The 20,504-nt window shown below is 22.9% G+C and overlaps 1 protein-coding gene across 1 annotated transcript in view; it reads left to right on the top strand.

Moving 5' to 3' along the window:
* The window catches only part of LOC129612919 (ets DNA-binding protein pokkuri), a 37,335-nt gene extending 17,901 nt beyond the window's left edge, over nucleotides 1–19,434 (top strand). The window contains exons 2-5 of the mRNA XM_055526757.1: nucleotides 15,766–17,234; nucleotides 17,308–17,557; nucleotides 17,624–18,319; nucleotides 18,409–19,434. Coding sequence (XP_055382732.1) covers nucleotides 15,995–17,234; nucleotides 17,308–17,557; nucleotides 17,624–18,319; nucleotides 18,409–18,733 — 2,511 coding nt within the window. The 5' untranslated portion in view covers nucleotides 15,766–15,994 and the 3' untranslated portion in view covers nucleotides 18,734–19,434. The remainder of the gene's footprint in view (nucleotides 1–15,765; nucleotides 17,235–17,307; nucleotides 17,558–17,623; nucleotides 18,320–18,408) is intronic.
* Nucleotides 19,435–20,504: the final 1,070 nt, after the last annotated feature.

Here is a 20,504-nt window from a genome sequence, read left to right as displayed (position 1 = left end):
TTATTATTATTTTATAATACCCGTAAAATTATAATGCAAGTACCTGCTCTGCATTCTGTTTATTATAATAATGGATAACAAAGATTTTTATTAACGAATATACATATATGCGTGTGTGTTTGTTACGTATAGGTATGCATGTGTATATTTCAAATAAGAGACACGGAAACTATATTTATAGGCACATGAATTAAATAAAAAAAAAATTGGGAAACATGGACAACATGCTTTTGTTACCCAGTTGATAAGATTTTAGGGTTAAAGGTGTTGCCATACATAATGGGGACTTTGAATTTTTAAATTTTAGAAAATTTATGTCCCCTATTGTCGCTATACACTTGAAAACAAAAATACCTTAATACTGAAAGTGTTAAATGTACTGAAAGTGTCAAAATGTATTTCTATTCCGTTGTTGTTCATATCGTATTTGGCGTCAAATTTAAAATTGTTTCTACTAAACCTGATAAGCTCTTCATAATTTTTAAAGTTTTTTTTTTAATTTTATTCCACTCAAATCAATTTAAATAAAATTATGGAGCTTCTGTGAAGTACCCACTTTTCATTTGCATATGTATGTGTTTGTAAATTCATGAAGATCTTCTATAATTTAAATTACATAATAGCGGACACATTTACAAATAAAATACGAGTGTATAGCGCAGAACGAGCCTATGATTTTTTTTTAATCTTCTAATTTATTATAATAACTCTCCGATTCTTCCTTAACTGGAGAATAATAAAAACTCTAATGTAGATTTCTATAACACTCCACCATCTTGTTTTTTTTTTTTTTTTGAGATTTAGGATTTGAAATCTTCAGAAATTAGAAAAACTGAAAAAAAAAAAATATTTTTTTTACTTTGAATTAAATTCGATGCGTTTAACAAGTTAAGGTGTTTATGATAAGATTATATTTTATTTCTATAAAATAAATTATGGTGCGTATGTATGTATGTATGCCTATTGAATGTCTACAATAATGAATATATTAAGGAAGTTTGTAAGTATAGGATTTTAAATTATGTAAATTCCGATCTCATATAGGACTCTATTATCATAGGAACGTCAATAGTTAAAATTCTATTAATTCAGTAATGTTTTTATACAACTTTTTCAAAGTGTCGAAATATAAACAGGGTGTTTCTTTAAATTTTAATTGGCAATTGTTAAATTAATAAAGCAATATTAGAATTTTTTAAAAGAAAATAAATTGTAAGCAACGCAATTTTTTTTAATTATTGCTGGAGTCAAACTCAAAATCGTATTCAAAATATCAAAAAAACACTGAACTCAAGGTTTGAGTAACAAATTTTGGATTACTGTCTTCTAGAGCATTCTCTTCTGAATGCCTCTGGTAAGCATTGGAGCATATTTCAAATTCATTTTTAATTTTCGAGTTAAATTTGTGATTTTCACTTACTATTCACTGAAACATAACCACAGAGGTATTAAAAACACATGGACATTTTTAGACTAATTTTTGATATGACCCCGCTGCATTATGACTCCTTGTTGAGCGTTAAAAGTAGCTCAATGTGATTAAATTTCTATGAAATACTCTGTACAAAATTCAAAATCTTCCTTAAAATTTAAAAACAATCGAATTATATTTTACACGGAGAAAAAAAACATCAGCTTTTCTTTTCAGTTTTCATATTGATCTTTAAACTATTACACTTGGAGAAGAATTATTATTAAAAAAGAAAGTTAGATGAGGGATCAAAATGTTAAATTAAAATAATTTGGTCATTCTTTTCCTGTTACCAATGTAGAATTCTTACAATTGCTTTGTTATTTTCAAAATTTATTCGGCTAGTCCATTAAGTGGCAGCTTGAATCACTCCAATAATATAGGGTGTGCATTTTGCTACAAAAATCCCATAAAAACTTGTTATTATTTAAAAAATTCTAAGCTTCTTTTTAGTTGTTATTTAGCAGTTTAATATCGAAATAAAATCAAAATTATTATAAAAATAAATCGCTTTCAATTTTATTCAAATTTAAAAACATAAATTTTTAATAGCAGTTTTTTATGTAGGCTTATGTTGTTTATCGAAATTTTTTAAATATTCATAATATTATGCATCTTACATACACTTATTATAATAGTGAAATATAATAAAAAGAGATTTTTTTTAACTGGAGTATTGGTTAGGTCAAGAATATACTTTCGAATTTTATTATTTAAACATAAAAATTATTTTTATCTCTTAATAGCACATTAAAGAATTAGAATTAAAATCAAATTTCTAATGAATTGAAAAGAAGGATTATATAGAATGAGATCGGATAGTGAACTATTCACATTTAATATATGTAAGTATAATAGAAGGAAAGATCATTGGAAACTGAACTGGAAATTGTGTAATATTTATGAACTTGAATTTGAATATTAATAGCCAAATTAAATTACTTTGTAAATATGAAAATATTTTGTATATAATATGAAGACATAATTTATAAGAATATTCTCTTGATTCTCATAAATTTGAGCATATGCTGCTCTACATTATTCAAATAGTCTCCAAAAAAATTTTTTTACCCAATAAAACTCATGCCTACTATATATAAAAATAAAAATTGAAAATTTTATTTAGTCGAGATCAGAACCGTTTTATATTGTATTTCGACAATTTCTAATTAAATTTCGTAAATAACAATTCTGTAGAAATTAGCCAAAACCTGATATCCCTATAAAGTAAATATCGGGCTTAGCAAATTTCGTAAAATTGATTAGTTGGTTTATCTGGTTATGGCTTCAGCTTATGGAGTGCTGGTAAAGCAAAGATTGACTCTTTAGCATATCACTAACTCAAGTTGGCAAAAAAATGAGTTATCCGGTTTTAGCGAATTTTCACATAATTATATAGTTTGGTTTACTTAAGTAGACAATTTTTGTAAATCGGACTACTTAATAAGATAATAACTGTTATACTTATTGTTATATAAAATAATAAGAATCTTATAATAGAAATTTAATTATTTTTAATAATAAATAAAAATACCTACATTGTCAAACATTATGATGCAAGTGAACTGCTACAAACAACAACAGCCACACATATGGAAAAAACAGAATATCAAAGTTATTTTTTCTCTTTACACTTTTACTTCTAATTATTTTTTTTTTATTTAAATACGCAACATCGTTTAGAAATACATATATAATATTGTAATGTCATAAGTGGCATGGCAGCACAATTTTTCTACTCATTTTTATTTCATTGTCTTTTTCATTTCAAATTCTATAAGTAATAGAGAAAAATGAAGAATCAATTGTTTTATCTTAAGAGTGATGACTTTTAAAAAGCTACTTTATAAAAAAAAAAAGAGAGAGAGAATGAATAAAAACATAAGAGGTGCTCATAATTATCACCACCATCGCTCAATCAATTTTAACTTCTAAACAACATCAACCATTTTTTATTTCTGTCTTCTTCTGTGTCTTTTTTTTTTTTCTTTCCTTTTCTATAAATTTTAAACAATTTATTTCAATTTCACACTTTTAAAATAAATATTATTAAATAAAATAAAAATTAACAAAATTACCGGCCAATAACCTTTACTAAAGTAGATACAATAGAAAATAGAAAAGAAAGAATAAAAAAAAAAAATTTTTTTTTTTTATTCTAAAATGTCTTAAAAAACGTTTGATCCGAGATTGTATGTATATATGAGTGCAGTATAAAAGATTTTCAAAGAGATTTTATTCTATTACTATAATAAAGGTGAGATGATTAGATTACCTTTAAAATATACAATAATTTATAATTGACAACTATGGGGTAACGGAAGTTTGAGGTTTGACATTAGAAATTCTAATGTCATTTTACCGTGATTCGAACTTCAAATATGAATTAATATAAAAATGAGAACTTTTAAACGGAAATTGAGTAATTTGTGGTAGGGCGACTTTAGTAAACCTTTATTTGACCCTCAGTCGATATCCTTCAAGATGTTTTGACTTAATTTTCAAAGTTTTTTTTTGAAAGTGTTTTTCATTTTAGTTTAAAGTCGAACATGTTAGAATCACCGTCAAACATTATACAACAAATATTTTTGAGCTTTATTTCATACTGCTGCAAAATATGAATCGATTCCAACATGTTCGACGAAATCTTGTATCAAAGTATGAGTTGAAAAAGGAAATATATTGAAAGAGAAAATTATCATAATATTCATCATAAACTTGTGTTTGGATTCATAATTCCAAGATGTGATCGCCTAAAAAGAAAACGTACGTTAAAAATTTCTGTTTTTTTTTATTGTGTTTCTAATATCATAGCGTTAATAATATTTCAAATCAACTTATATATATACATATATATATACGCTGTAAGCCCATAAAAATCTTTAAATCTTTTTACCTTTTAAGTGAAATTTATGTTCTCTCTCTATGGTGCTTATCTATTTTTTTTTTTTATTATTTTATCTCACCTTACTGAATGATAGAGTAACTCACATGTCAAGCTCTAAAATCGAAAATGAAAAAAAAAATTAATAAAAAAATTAACAAAAAAGGCGTCCTGAATAGTTTTCCAATTCGATTTCTAAAGAAAAAGTTAGACAAGCAGAAAAAATAAAAACAAGAAAAAAAAATTCTAAATTTTTATGCTTATTTCTTGTATCTAGCTCCAGCTTCTTAATGTAATTATTCAACTTTTATGTGAAAAATTATGGTAACAACAACAACAACAAAACAAAATAATAATTTTAAAACTATTAAAGACACTAATCGATTGAGATAAATTGTTATATTTAAAGAAGTCTAAAAATTAAAAAGCAAAACAAGCATTTAAGAACACTTAAAAAATTTTTTAAGGCAGTGATTCTAAATAAAAAAGTAAGTGAGAAAGATTAAAATTATAATATATAATACAGTGTTTATGCGTGTGCGTGTATATTGTTTGGAAATTAAATTAGAGTTACCATCGTTATTCAAGTTTATAATAAAAATTATGTGTTTTTGTTATGCACTTATTTTGAAGGGCACACATAAAATTGCTACTCAATAGCATAAATAAAATTGCAATACAAATAACTGTCATGATCTCTCAAATAAGTAAATTTATCTGTCAAATTTTTCTCATTATATTTGTCATATTTATATTCTTATCTGTCAAATCTTGATTTGATTTCGCATTTACTCTTACAATTTTTAATTTTCAATTACACTTACGAAAAGAAATCATTTGTAATACATTCAATCTTATTTTTATAACATTGAATATTTACATACATACATGCAAATTGCGTTCTATCTTGTCAAATTCTACTCAATATAAATTAATATTTTTGCAATATAATTTTAAATAATATTTTCTATTCACAATATTAGAAGAAAACTGTTATGCCTCAAAAGCCGCAGCCTCTGGAATTATTATTTATACTCAGTACTGTTTATATATAACAGTTAATTAGTTTTTTGATTCCGATATCTGTCAATTTGATAACTCTAATGTCATTGTAATAAAAAACCATAAATATTTTGTGGAAAGAACTTTACAATGGCTGCTTATAAAGTTAAGATATTATATAAAAAGAGCTCAACAGGAAATTGAATAGGAAAATTTGTTTAAAATTTTTACACGCACACATACATATGTATGTTACATATAAATATTATTCTCTTTCAATTTAAACCTATTTACTATTAGAGTTGCACGCAGTAATATTAATACCATTAAATGCTCGTCCATTAGAATAAAATTAAAAAAAAAAGAATAGAAGTTCAATTGAGAAAAATTGAACTTAATGTTCAGATGTATGTAAGAAACATAAATGAACATTTTAAAACCATTTATGAATAGGTGGTACTTCACAATATAAGCGAGAAAAAAAATAGAAATAAAAGTAACATTTACAAAGATACAAAGTACAAAGTCTTATAGTTGGGAAAGCGTTAAATTCATTTTCTAAAATATTTTTTTTTTGAAATCGTAGCCGTGTGGTGCGATCGTAATTTAAAATTACACTTTATTATTCTTATGATTTTGTTTTCTTATTAAAAGACAGAACAATAGTTTACAAGAAACATTCTTTTTTCTACTTTTCTTTTTTCTTTAAATACTTAATAGTTATGTTTTGTTTTCATAAAATTTTTTTGCTACCGACAATTTATTTTCACTACAATAAAATCGAATTTTATTTCACTTTATTTCCCTCTCTACTCTTATTGTTTTGCTTTTATTTTTCTTTTTGTTATGTGAGATTTTATCGGAATCACTTGAAAATTACATTGTTTTTTACGTACAATAAATAGTAATTTTTAATTTAAAAAAAATTAAAATGAATTAATCGATTTGTAATAAAATATGTAGAAGAGATAATTGTTATAATTTAAAGAAATTTTTATAAATGGAACCAATATTATTAGGTTGATAATAGTAATAGTGCTGTTTAGAATCGGATTAGTTCAGTGAATAATAAAAATCATTTAGGTGAGGCATAGTGGCGAGTCATTTTAAAATAAACTTAGCTACTTGAAATGGATGAACATGAAAATTGTGTTGCCATCTGTCAAAAATTGATTGAAATTTTTACTATTAATAATACTGAATGTAGCCTCTTCCATTTCTGTTACTAATAGCGAAAAGTCATATGACATACCGAATAGCACGGTATATTTCCGGAACACTTACTTCATATTTTAGAACGACAGTCTGTTATAATTTTGCCCCTCATTATTCAATATTATTTTATTCACACCACATCGTTTCCACAATATAAAAATCAGATGAATTCTTTTTCTTTAAGAAATTAAATTCATTTTTTAAGAATTTCCTTTTTAATTTTATTATAATATCTATTATAATTCTTAAGAATTTATTTAATAATAATTTATAAGATAATTAAAAGTACGCATTTATATGTATAACAGAAAAAATAATAAATGAGTCAGAGAAAAAAATTTTCGAAAGTTCTTCAAGTATATATGAGAAATGTCAGAATTTTACGGGAAAAACAGTAAATTTAATCGTAAATATATTATCAACATATTTAATATAATATATTTTATATATTACACATATTGTATATGTATATATAGGTTGTGTGTTTGAGAATGTGTGTATGTATAAATGTATTTCTTCCGATTTTTTTTTTATGTCAAATCAAAAGACTTTAATGAATGAATCATTTAAAAAAATTTTTTTTTCGATTTATTGTTTAGAAATTCTTTTTAATTTCTTAAATTATGACGATCATTTGGGGCTTGAATTGAATTGGTAAAAATAAAACAGTGTTTAGTAGTTAATAACCAGTGATATCGTAAAATTATTAATTTAAATGTACGGTTCATAATCGCGATAATAAATTAAATTACATTAAACACAATATAAACGAAACGTAGAAGTTTAAATTAAAATTGTAATTAAAATAATATTACAATAAGAATAAATTAATAATAATTTTTTATTAAAATAAAATAATTCAAGCAATTATTGGAAAAATTAAATAATTACTCACCATAAATTGTTATACACACAATCTTTGATAAAAATCAATTGCAATATAGAAAAATATTCTCTTTGAAATGATGACATATTGTAAGTACATTATTTTGTTTTAATCTAATGTGGCTACATATCTACTTATGTTATGTATGTATGTATTTGAATATCATTTCAAAACAAACACCATTAAATATTTTTTGAACTTCTTACTTATAGCCTTAGCCTCTAATATATTAAATTCTTATAATATTTTAAATGCTTTATATTTTAATGTACAGGTAAAGGTTTATTACAAAAGTGTGGGTGATTATTTTCTAATTTCTCAATTTTGTCTTGATTCACTTATGATACTGGAGCATATAAATGCATAATTGCATACATACATATATACATAATTGGTTTTCATATATGTATGTATACATAATTCTACTCTCAATAATTCTCTATCATATTAGCTACATTAATGTTACATTTATAGCTTCTTATTATGCTCACAAGTCAAAATTCTCATTTATGTTGACATATTTATAAAATATCAAAGTTCATTTACGTATAGGTACCTACGAATATCATATTTAAGCTTTTTTCAATATGTTTTTTTTAATACTCCTCCATCATTATTAAAATATTCCGAAAACCGGACATAAAACTTTTAATATGATTCATTTTCGAAAAAGAATAACGATCGATGAACGGTGTTTTATGAGAAAAATTTTGAGAGTGAGAGAAGAAGATGATAAAATTTTTTATTTTTCTTTTTTTTTTATTTTTTTTTTGTACATTGTGTATCATAATTTCAAACGTCACATTAGTACACAATAATTGATGAGTGATAAATCAGATCAGTAGTAAAGAATATGTAAGAAAGGTTAGAAAGAAAAAATTAATTAATTAATTAATAAAATAAAAAAAAAAAAACAAAATTTTTATAAAATATGAAATATTTCAATATTTAAGATAAGAGTACACATACAAGTATACATATTTACATACTTCATACGAATTATTTATTTTGAGTGCAATTCTAATATGGAGTGCTAAAATTTATTTTGTGGTTCGGTTTTATTAATTGTTTGTGATTAGATTATACACACATACATAAACATATATGTAGGAACTTACCTAAGTACATGCTTGTTTATATAATTATGTGCATAAAATGTGTTTTTATTTTATATTTTTATTGACGATAAATGAAATGAAATTAATGAATTCAAATTTTAACTTGTGATTTATTAAAATACTTGAAGCATTTAATATACTATATGTGCATACATACACACTTGCATTGATACCTACATATGTATGTGTTTCAATTTAAAGCTAAAAAACAGCTTCACATTCGTAAAATTATAAAAAATAATAGTATATAAAATAACTAGGAAAAATGTCCGTGACATAGAAAATCCAACAATACTGGACATTATTTTATTGTGTATCGAATCATAACGTAATATTGATATTTATCGTAAAAGAATCGAATCAATATGTGATAAAAATATATTATTTTAGCGAATTGGTTTGTGTCTACAATATAAAATAATCGATTTTTTTACGATTATTAAAACTATCACTTAATGATTTAATACTCCCTACTATATTCTTCAGCAATTAGAATTTATAAGCTGAATTATTATAAATACAAATTCTAAGCAATTTTGATATCATTAATAATATGATTAAATAATAATGATTATAAAAAGTTAATTAATTACACAAGAATTTCTTCTTTAAAAAATTACAATAATTAAGTTTATAAATGAATTGTAATTGTTGAATTATTATTTTAATATCGTATTTTTGTGCAGATTTCATTAATTCATTAAAAAAATATAAACTGTTTGTTTGTGACATGCAATTCTTAATAATAATATTAAAATTTAAATTAATTATTATTATTATAATTACAATTATTATTATATTGTTGTAATTTCCTGCAAAAAAATTGTTTTTTTCTAAATAAATAAAAATTAAAAAGAGAAATTGCATGTTATATAATGAATATTGTGATGAGTGTGTGCTGAAGAAGAAATTATTTTATTTCTCATTATTAAAATTACATAATTATGATTTTATAGTTAGTGTAATTATTTTAATATACTATAAGCATATTATAGTATTTAGTAAATGGTATTATAGTATAACATATAATTATGTATATAATATTAAAATACTTTCAATTACACATTAAACTAAAACAAATTGCTTTTTTGTATAACAAAATCTATATTAATAATTATAATAGTTAAAATAATAATGATATTGTATTTTTTTTTCGTTATTGTTATAATAATTTTATTATATAAAATAAGGAAACATATAATATGTACAAAATTTACCAGTTTAATTTTTTATAATAATTAATTAATAGTTATATTTCCATATAATACAAAAAAAAAATAGTAGAATTTTAATAAATATGTTTATAATGTTGTTTTCACCATCTCGTTTTAATTGTATATTGATATACAAATATTTTACTAGAATACTAGAATAGTTAAGTATTTAAAAAAGAAAAGAAGTTCTGTTAATTATAATGGACAAATCGTAAATCTTTACAATTAATCATCATTTTTGTTATGTAAATATTATTACTTTGTGTGTATGTAAACTGGAAGTTAATAATTATATTTATAGGCATACTTGTATGTATGTTATAATTATAATTTTTTCTTAATATTCATAAGATTTTAGAACATGAAAAATTTGGTAAAAAAAAAATATTCCATGTGGTTGACATGATTCTATTTTAGTTGTGTTTAGTTGTTTTCAAGTATACAAACTTTAAAGTCTTACTTAATTTAGAACATAATTTTTTTTTCTCTTCTTCTTTTCTTCTTTAAAATATTTTAGTATAAGTGTACTTACATATATAATATTATGAATACAATAGTAATAATGAAAATTATTAAATTAAATACAAAATAATTATTACCTAATTTTTATTATTGATTACTTAAAAATGATTACATTGAAGATATTATTATAGTATAACAAAAAGTATAACAAAAAAAAAATTATAAATGATATTGCGATATTTTCAATTTTGAAAGTGATTATAATTCAAAAATTATAATAATAATTAGTATTTATATTTTAAAATTAAATAAAAATTTTAAATTTATATACGATGATCGTTATTTTATTTAACGAGCGGAGAGTACTTTAATTACTCTTGGATTTATAAAAAATTTAATTACAAAATAAAAAATATGAAAAATTTGAATTAAAAACATGTTTTACAAATTACAATAACAGTAATAAAGAGTGTATAACATTAAGAATATTGTGAATTTTCGATAATTTAGTTCTAACTTATTATGTAGGTTCGATAAATAAATACTGCAAAATCTGCAAAAAATAACATGTTCGAAAATTATAGTTGTGTTTAATGTTTTAAAAAAATTTTGTGATTTTTTTTTTTTATATTCACTGCAAAAATATTATAAATTAGGAGAAAAGTGTGATAGAATAATAAAAATGTTGAATATTGAAGAATTAATTACTCGAACATGTTTTCAAATCTGCAAAAGTAAATTTTCAGTTTCTGCATATTTGTAAGTGTGTGTATGTGAAAAACTTTTCAAAATTTAATTTGAATTAGAACTTTCAGTGTATGTATGTCTGAATCAATCGAAAATCAACTAATTTCAATTAATATTAAGAATTACAGTTCGTTCTCTATGTCTCACATTCTTTATTTTTCTCATCGGATATCAAGAAAATGAGTGAATTTTAGTTAAATTGAAAAGTTAAATTGAGAATAATGTAATATTAAAATGAGAAAATCTGGTAAATGTGTCAAAAAATGTTATTTTTTTTTTTTTTAATTTTTGATTTATAAAAATTTATAATTTTTAAACCATTAGTACGTTTACCTGCGAATAGAATATTTCAGTTGAAAATTATCTAAATACAAAATAATTTTCTACAAATAGAATATTATCTGATATATACATATGTATAACACTTGCAATAAAATTAGATTATGTATATCAATTTATTACATATTATATGTATGCAGGTATATTTTAAAATATTTTTCAAATCTTAATTATACTTATATGTATTATTAATATGTTCACCTTGAATATATATCAGAAGATTTTGCAAATTCTTTGTAAAACATAATATTTAGGTAGATTCGCTCATATGAACATACGTGTGTACAGATAATACATCACTACACGCATGTATGGACTTTTGTATAACATTCGTATTATATTGTAATTTTTAATAGCCGTATAAAACACGGCTAATCGAAAAAGATAAATAAAAATTTTAAATATTTTTTTATTTCAAGATTTAAGTTATTAAAACTGTTATTAAAACAAATATTAAAATAAAATAATTGTTTTAAATTCTTTACACACGCAATACATTTTATTGTTGCTAGAGCTACAACGTGCATTTTATGATCAAGTGTAATTTTATATACATATGTATATAAGTTTGTATGATAGAATATGTTATTAATTTTTAATTGTTTCTTTAGAATATAATACCTATTCACAATTGTTTATATGTTTCTGTTACTGTTATCTGTTATTAAACTATTACAGAATTTTATTAAACTATTAATTTCTAAGATGACATCTAATTTGAAATTTCTTCTTATTGCGTTTGTCATTAAAATGAAATATTAAAAAAATTTCATTTATTACTTCAAAGTAAATATTTTGCTCTATTAGTCGTAACGTTAGTGATTCCAAAAATATAAGAGTATAATGATCATTAGTAAGAATATTTAATGTACATACACAAACTGTCAAATTGTATGTGGCAAGAATATTGTACCTATAATTAGTGTAGAGCGTGGGAAATTTATTGTTCTTTAAGTAAAATTAGAAAAAAAATGCTAAAATGTTATACATGTATTACAATTTGTACATGTACATGAATTATTAATTGAGAGATTTTTTTTTAAATGAGATTACAAGTATTCATATGAAATTTAAAGTTTGAGAGTATTTATAAAGAGAGTAGTATTTACGATATTTATCCAAGATAAATAATTAATTATTAATACATTTTAATGCATTATAATGAAACCTGTTCAAGAGAGAAATGTGTTATGTGTAATGTGATAGAATAAAATTGAGAGAAATATAATAAAAAATTTACAAGAGAAAATCTTGTCTTAGACACAATTACAATTTGCAATGCAATTCTAATATTTCGGGGAAATTTTTAATTATCTGAAGAGATGACTATATTTGTTATATTTTTTTTAAAATTTACTAAATCTCTCAATTGGAAATAAAATAAAAATTAAATGTCCCAAATAATTAAAAATTCCCAATTATTTTTCCTTAATAAGAATGAATTATAAATGGAGGACTAATATTCAATTTTATTTTAATCCTAAAAATATATTATGTATGTGTGTATGTATATAATAGGATCAGTTTTTTTTATTTTTTATAAATTTTCCTTTTTTCATTCAAACTAATTTCTTTGAAACATGTTTCTCATACAGATCTACACTCTAATATTTATTCCAATTAAAAAAAAAAAACCTGTATTATTATAATTTATTATATTATACATGTATGTATATCAATTATTCGTAATTGTATGTATATTTATGTTGAAAAATTTTATATATGTATGTATTTGCAATTTTTTTTGTAATCATTTATTTAAAAATTACACTTTAAGTGACATTAAATTATAATTTTGTTAAAAAAATATTTTTATATATTTATTATTATTAAATTTATTATACATACATATATAAGTATAACATAATTGTACATACATATATAATTTTACACAATAATAATATTATTGTGTAATAAATTCGAAAAATAGTATGACAACATTTTAAGTATAACAATAATAATAATACATGCATATAGTATCATAAAGTATCACAATCACTTCCATCTAATAGCAAGCAATAGCAGTAGCAAGATCATAATATTATTAAGATATAAATAAAAGATGTTGGATAATATAACAGTATAATATAAGAGAAGAAAAAATAATAAAGTAATAATTTATAAATCAGCAAGTAAATAGAAAACAAGAAAACAAGAGAGAGAAAAAAAATTCATGCAATTGCCGGTCTTGACAATATTAAAAAGCAAAGTAAAATTTTCTGACTTATGATACACACTTGTATAATATATGTATACTCTAAATACAAACCTATTTACTTAAATATAAATTGTTGAGCGTAATAATGACAGTAAGAGCAACAGAAAATAAACAAAAAATAATAATAATAAAAATTAACAATAAACGATAAAAACCAACTCAATTTCCGTTTAAACCGGATTCACCGGATATTGTTTGCATGAATTTTTTCTTTTTCTCTTAATAGTTTTCTTACGCTAAAAAATTGTTTTTGTACACACTTTGTTTTTTTTTTTGTTATACTTGTATGCCAATATTAAATTGTATAAAGTGTGTTTTGTATATTTTGCGAGAATAGCAACAAAAACTTTAGTTAGTTAGTTAGTTAACTAAGGGCGGACGTTATTTAGTTTCATGTTGTCTATTTTTTTTTCTATTTCTTTTATTTTTATTTTTCTCTTAATTCTTTTATATGTATATTATTTTTAAACTTATGTTTAAATTTAATATAAATATTTTTTTTTATTTTAAATGGAAAAGCTGCTAAGCTACCTGTGTGTATGTATATGTACTTAGTATAAAAAAATATGTACATACGGATGTGTAGATGTGCAACATAAAATAATATTTTATGATGCTGCCATTAATAATTTATTTAATTTTTAATTTATTTATTTTTTTTTCTAAAGTTATTTTTTCTTTTTGATCCCTATTAATTTTCTATCAGTTAATATAAGAATCTTGTACTGTTTAAAAGTTAAGTCTTAAGTTTTTGTAATTTTTTACCTTAGAATAATTTGAAAACAACCAAACATTTGGATACTTACTTGACATAAGAAGAGTTAATTTAACATTTTTGTGTAATTTTTGTATATTAATATTATTTGGCGTACACGATTTAAAAATAAAAGCACTAATTAAAATTTCTGAACAATTAATGGTAATAAATACATAACGTATGTATGTACATAATATGAGGCGCTCAGCAAATTAGTATTGATATCACTTCGCGTATCGCAATATTGAAATATTTAAATATTTGATTTTTATAAGAAAATTTTTTAAGCCAAAAACGAACTTATATCAAAATATATAGTGAAAAGAAGAGTGAACTAAGTAATTTGAAAATATAAAACAGTTCTTTAAGCCATTATAAACTCTATTTAACGTAATAACTCATTTTTGCAAAAAATGTTGGATAGGCCACTAAACGTGCTGAGCGCCTCATATGAAATATAATAACATTTTAGTATGTTTTAGTATGTTTATTGAGTCTATGAGAAAATTTCGAGTCATATATTAAAATACAAATTCTCATAGAGAATAAAAAAATACTCTCTTTCGGCGATTTGAAAAAAAAAACCGCACAAATAATTGATATAAATCGGATCGGGATCAAAATCAAGTAAAAAAAATTAAAATGTAACAAAAGAATTTCCCATTAATAAAAATTTCCATTTCCGAATTATTTTCGAGAATATTCACAATTTTAAAAAGTGGGTTTTTTTTTTAACTTTGACATTATTCACAACACACTGTAATAAAACATAAAAATTAAATCAGGTGAACAAAAATAAAAAAAAAACAAAGAGAAGATAAGTATTTGCGGAATTAAACAACAATACATGTACATACCTGCTCACAAACATAATCCCAAAATTTAGGTCAAGAAATAATTTGAATTGTATATACATACATAAATATCTAATAAAATTCAAGTTATACTTATGGTTTAGAAAATAATAGTTTAATTTAGGTAGACAGTTGGCCAAATTTAGCTATGGTATTTAAAATAAATTACAAATATCATAAACAATTTTCCTTTAATTTTAACATTGCAAAATCAGGCAAAAATTGTGAATTTACTAGCTGTCAACAATCTGTTAAAATCTATTCAATCCATCAATAAAATAAATATACCCTACTAATTATATACACATGCATACATACATATATATGTTATTTGTACCTGTTTTCAAAATTCTGTTAATCTGAAAGAACATTGTAACCAAGAAAAATTAGAAAACAAAATTGTCTTTATATTAAACACTTTTCAAAATAAACATGATTTATTATTATTTGAACTGTCTTACAAAGTAGAAGTCTTATGACAAGCGGACATATTAAATATTTTTTATTTTTAATTGTATACACATAAGATAACTGTAAATATTAAAATTTATTATTTTATAAAAATTTAATTAATTTATTTTATTTTTTTATATTTCAGATGATTTCATAATTAACCACCAATTGATTTTTGTAAAATAATATGATCTCATTCTCTACTGAATAGTGTTAGAAAAAAGCATTTTAAATGTCTAAAATATATATAAAAATTACTAAATAAGAGCTTACAAAAATTTCACAACAAAAAACAAAAGAATATTGTCCAAGAATTACAGGAGAATTAAAGAAAAATAATTTTTAATTAAATTTATCAAAAATATAAAATAAAAATGAAAATGTTACCGATACCATTATCATTAGGTGGACCACCATTAGATATTTGGAATAATGTATTATGGCGGTATCCACCAGCACCGCCAAGTCCATTAGCTGAATTAAAAACACAATTACCGCCACAATTACCACCAGATCCAAGATTATGGAATCGTAATGATGTAACGGTATTTTTACGTTTTTGTGAACGTGAATTCGATTTACCAAAATTCGAATTAGATCTCTTTCAAATGAATGGCAAAGCATTATGTTTATTAAATCGTACAGATTTTGGTGAAAGATGTCCAGGTGCCGGTGATGTTTTACATAATGTATTACAAATGTTAATGCGTGAATCACAAATGATGCATCGTCATTTACCAAGTAGTCCAGTAACACCAACATCACGTTATCCATTATCACCGCATAGTCAGCCTCCAACACCAAATTGGGCTCAATTAGCACCACCAGAATCACCATTTCATAATGCTCATTTGCATCATTTTATGCAACCGAATTCAGTTACATTAAGTCCAGCACCATCAATTGATTCACAAGCAAGTAGTCCACCACAAAGTAATGCACAAGAACAACAACCGAATGCATCATCAACATCATCTTCATCATCATCATCATCGACATCATCTTCATCATCATTAGTATCTGGATCAATGAATGGTACAAATTCAAATAATGTAATTAATTCGTCAATACAACAACAGCAACAACAACAACAGCATCAACAACAAAATTCAAATAATGTGTTCTCATCAAAAAATAATAATGGTACAATAAATAGTAATATTAGCCAAATAAATCCAACAAGCTCAAGTAGTAATCAATCAGATTCAGATGATGAGAATTTTAATTGTAATAACAATATTAGTAATAGCAATAATAATAATAGTAGTGTATTACCAACTTCAACAACTTCAAATGGTAATGTAAGTACAACAACCAATAATAATACACAAAATAACAAACATCATCATCAACACCATCATCATCATCATCAGCAGCAACCTCCACAATTACCAATGCAATCAAGTCCTCCACCAACACCAACATTATTAAAAGATATTAAGCCCAGTTTATCACAACAATTGACAAATGTTATGAATTCTTGGTCACAACAAAATCATTCGTTACAAATTAAAAATGAAAATCCAAGTAGCGGATCTGTTTCTGCACCATCAACGCCCGGTTATATGCCAGTGAAAAGAGAATTTTTCCCAGATACACCGGAACCAAATACAAGTAAATTATAAAATTCATTAAGTTAATTTATTTATTTCGTTACTAAATTATTTATTTTTTTTTTAACACATAGATGGCAGATTATTATGGGATTTCTTACAGCAGTTACTGAATGATCCAGCACAAAGATACAGTAATTATATTGCATGGAAATGTCGTGATACAGGTGTATTTAAAATTGTTGATCCAGCTGGTTTAGCAAAATTATGGGGTATTCAAAAAAATCATTTATCAATGAATTACGATAAAATGTCCAGAGCTTTAAGATATTATTACAGAGTTAATATTTTAAGAAAAGTGCAAGGAGAAAGGCATTGTTATCAGTAAGTTTTGAATTTAATATTAAATAAAGAAATTTATTTATTTTAAATATATTAAATTATTTTTAGATTTTTACGTAATCCATCGGAATTGAAAAATATAAAAAATATCTCATTACTTCGACAATCTGTTGCGAATTCAACTAGCAATATACCATCTTCACCATCAGCAACATCCGCAACATCGAACAATCTATCAAATTCCAATAGCAAATTAGATTCGCAAAATACTCAACAAAATCAACATCATCAACAATCCCAACACAATCAACATCCAAATTCCGATTCACGTCATTCTCCCATACATATGGCGCAATCATCACCGCATCATTTATCTGCCGTCCATCATCATCATCAATTGGTACAACATCAACAGCAAAATGGCACAAGTAATAGTAATCAATTGGGCTTGCCAAATCTATCACAAATAACCTCAACTTCCCCAGTATCTGCTTATGGGCAACCACCAACTTCACCTCATTTTTTACATGCAATTCAAGATGCTTTTTTTGCTGCAACATTAGCAACTCAACAACAACAACAACAGCAGCAACAACAACAACAACAGCAACAACAAGCTCAATATCAACCTCCACATTCACCAGCACTGCCACCAACACCAAGTGAAAAATTACAATTTAGTAGCTTAAAAATAGAATCGAATTCAAATGATGGTAATGATGATATTCAACCAACTGATTTAAGTGTACCAAATGGTGAAAGAAGATGGAATGACAATTATAATAATTTTGCTGATTGTTATCCGTAAGTAAAAATATTTTTTTTTTTATTTTTAGTTATTATAGTATTTGTTTACCCTTAAAAGTAATAATTATAAAAATATTAATTTTTAGATTAATTCGTAATTCAGATGGTTGTACAACAATAAAATTAATAAGATATCAAGAAAATGGTTCACCATCACCATCAGGTACTGGTACAACAAATGGTACAGCTGCATCAACATCATCACCTTCATCATCGTCACCAAATGGAACATCAACAACAACACCAACATCAATTAATCAACCACATTCGCCAGGTGCTGTTAGTAATGGTGATAACAGATTACATTCAACAACATCAAATAGTAGTAGACATTCACCATCTCTATCACCACATAGTAATACATCAGAAGATGTAAATGTTGATGAAATGCCAACTGATTTAAGTAAATAAGAAAATTATTTTGTATTTTATAAGAAATCATTATAATTTACAAAATAATAAAACAAAAAGAATTTAATTATAAAACAAAAATGTTAGAAATTTCTTAGGTCCAAAGCAGATTTTTTGTTTTTTTATTAGAAAAATATTATCAAATATTATTATATAATGTTATTAAATATATTATGATGAATATTTTTTAAAAAAGAAAACAAAGGAAAAATTATGAAAAAGAATATTAAGTAGAAAAAGAAAATAGAAGTAGATAGAAAGGGATGATTATGCATTTTTTTTATAAAAATCATAATAAATCTAAATACAATACGAAACAAAATTGAAATTAATTAATTAGAATTCATTAAAAAATATTAATGAAATGATGACAATTATTATTGAAAAAAAAATTAAAAATTACAGCAAAAACAAAAATTAAAAATAAAATCATATAGGGGTTTATTAATTCGCCTTAAATATAAAATGTAATTATAGAATTTTTATTTGATTTAAATTTTTTATATTAATAACAATATATATTATTATTAAATTGTAAAAATACAAGGGAATAACAAAAAAAATTAAAATATAAAGATTTAGATAAAATAGTTTATAATATAACAATTTAATAATTAATTAATTGATCATTTATAATAAATAGAGAAAATAAATAAAATTTATATAATCTTAATTTAAAAAATTTATATATATATACAAAAGAAAAAAAACGCATACATAAACGTATAATATTACAAATTAAATGCACTGAATTTTTTGGCCATTTTAATAGAAATTTTTATTTTTTTTTTTAATTTACTATACAAAAAACAAAAAATTAAGAAAAATAGGCATATATAAATAGTTATTAATAAAAATATAATATATAAGAAATAAAAATTTATTATTATATTTGGACGACGATATTATAAAAATTTAATTATAAAAATACAATAAAATTTATTTAATTTTAAGAATGTAATTTTCTACATGTTAAAAAAAAACAAGAAATAAAATACACATACTTTTTTTTTTTATTTGTACAATATTTTTATATATAATATTATTAAATTTTATTAGTTTTTTAAAAAAATTTCCAATATTTTTGTAAATTTTGTTTTTTATGTTAATAACAATATTTCTTCCCGCTTTGTGTTTTTATTGTCTTCAAGTTTTTTTTCTTTCTAAATCTTAATTAATCAGCCATATTATAAATAATTAAAAATAATTAAAATAAATAAGTAAATTAAATTGCAGATGTACAGTAATAAATTTTTTCATATTAAAATTTGCTTTCATTTTTCTAATAAATAATATCATTTTAGATACTATACTTAAAATAAATCTTTCGTTAACAAAATTTAATAGAAATAGTAATAATAAAATTTTAATTAAATCTAATTTACAAAAAAAAAAAAATATTAACAATAAATTAATTAGTATAAAAATGCAATATTTAATTTATGAGAAAAGAAAAATTTTATTTTTTTTTAGTTTGTTTTTATATTGTACAAGAAAAAATGTTATGAAAATTGTAATGGACAATCAAAATATATTTCTGTTTTTCTTTTATTCTTCTATTTTATTATATTAAATTATATAAAAATATAAATAAAAAATCAGACACAATATAAATAATATTCCTCTCTATTATGTATATCGGTATCGGCCGATAAACGATAATTTATCGGCAAAATTTTGTGTTTGTATTACCAACATTGTTTATCGGTAAATTTTATCGGAGTCGGGAAAGCTTTTTTTTCCCTGTATAGGAAACGTATTAGCTGGTATT

This window comes from Condylostylus longicornis, unplaced genomic scaffold, assembly GCF_029603195.1.
Source record: "Condylostylus longicornis isolate FDR11 unplaced genomic scaffold, ASM2960319v2 ptg000079l, whole genome shotgun sequence".
NCBI classification, from domain to species: Eukaryota; Metazoa; Arthropoda; class Insecta; order Diptera; family Dolichopodidae; genus Condylostylus; species Condylostylus longicornis.
Note: the sequence above shows the minus strand (reverse complement) of the source record. Positions and strands in the feature narration are given on the sequence as shown.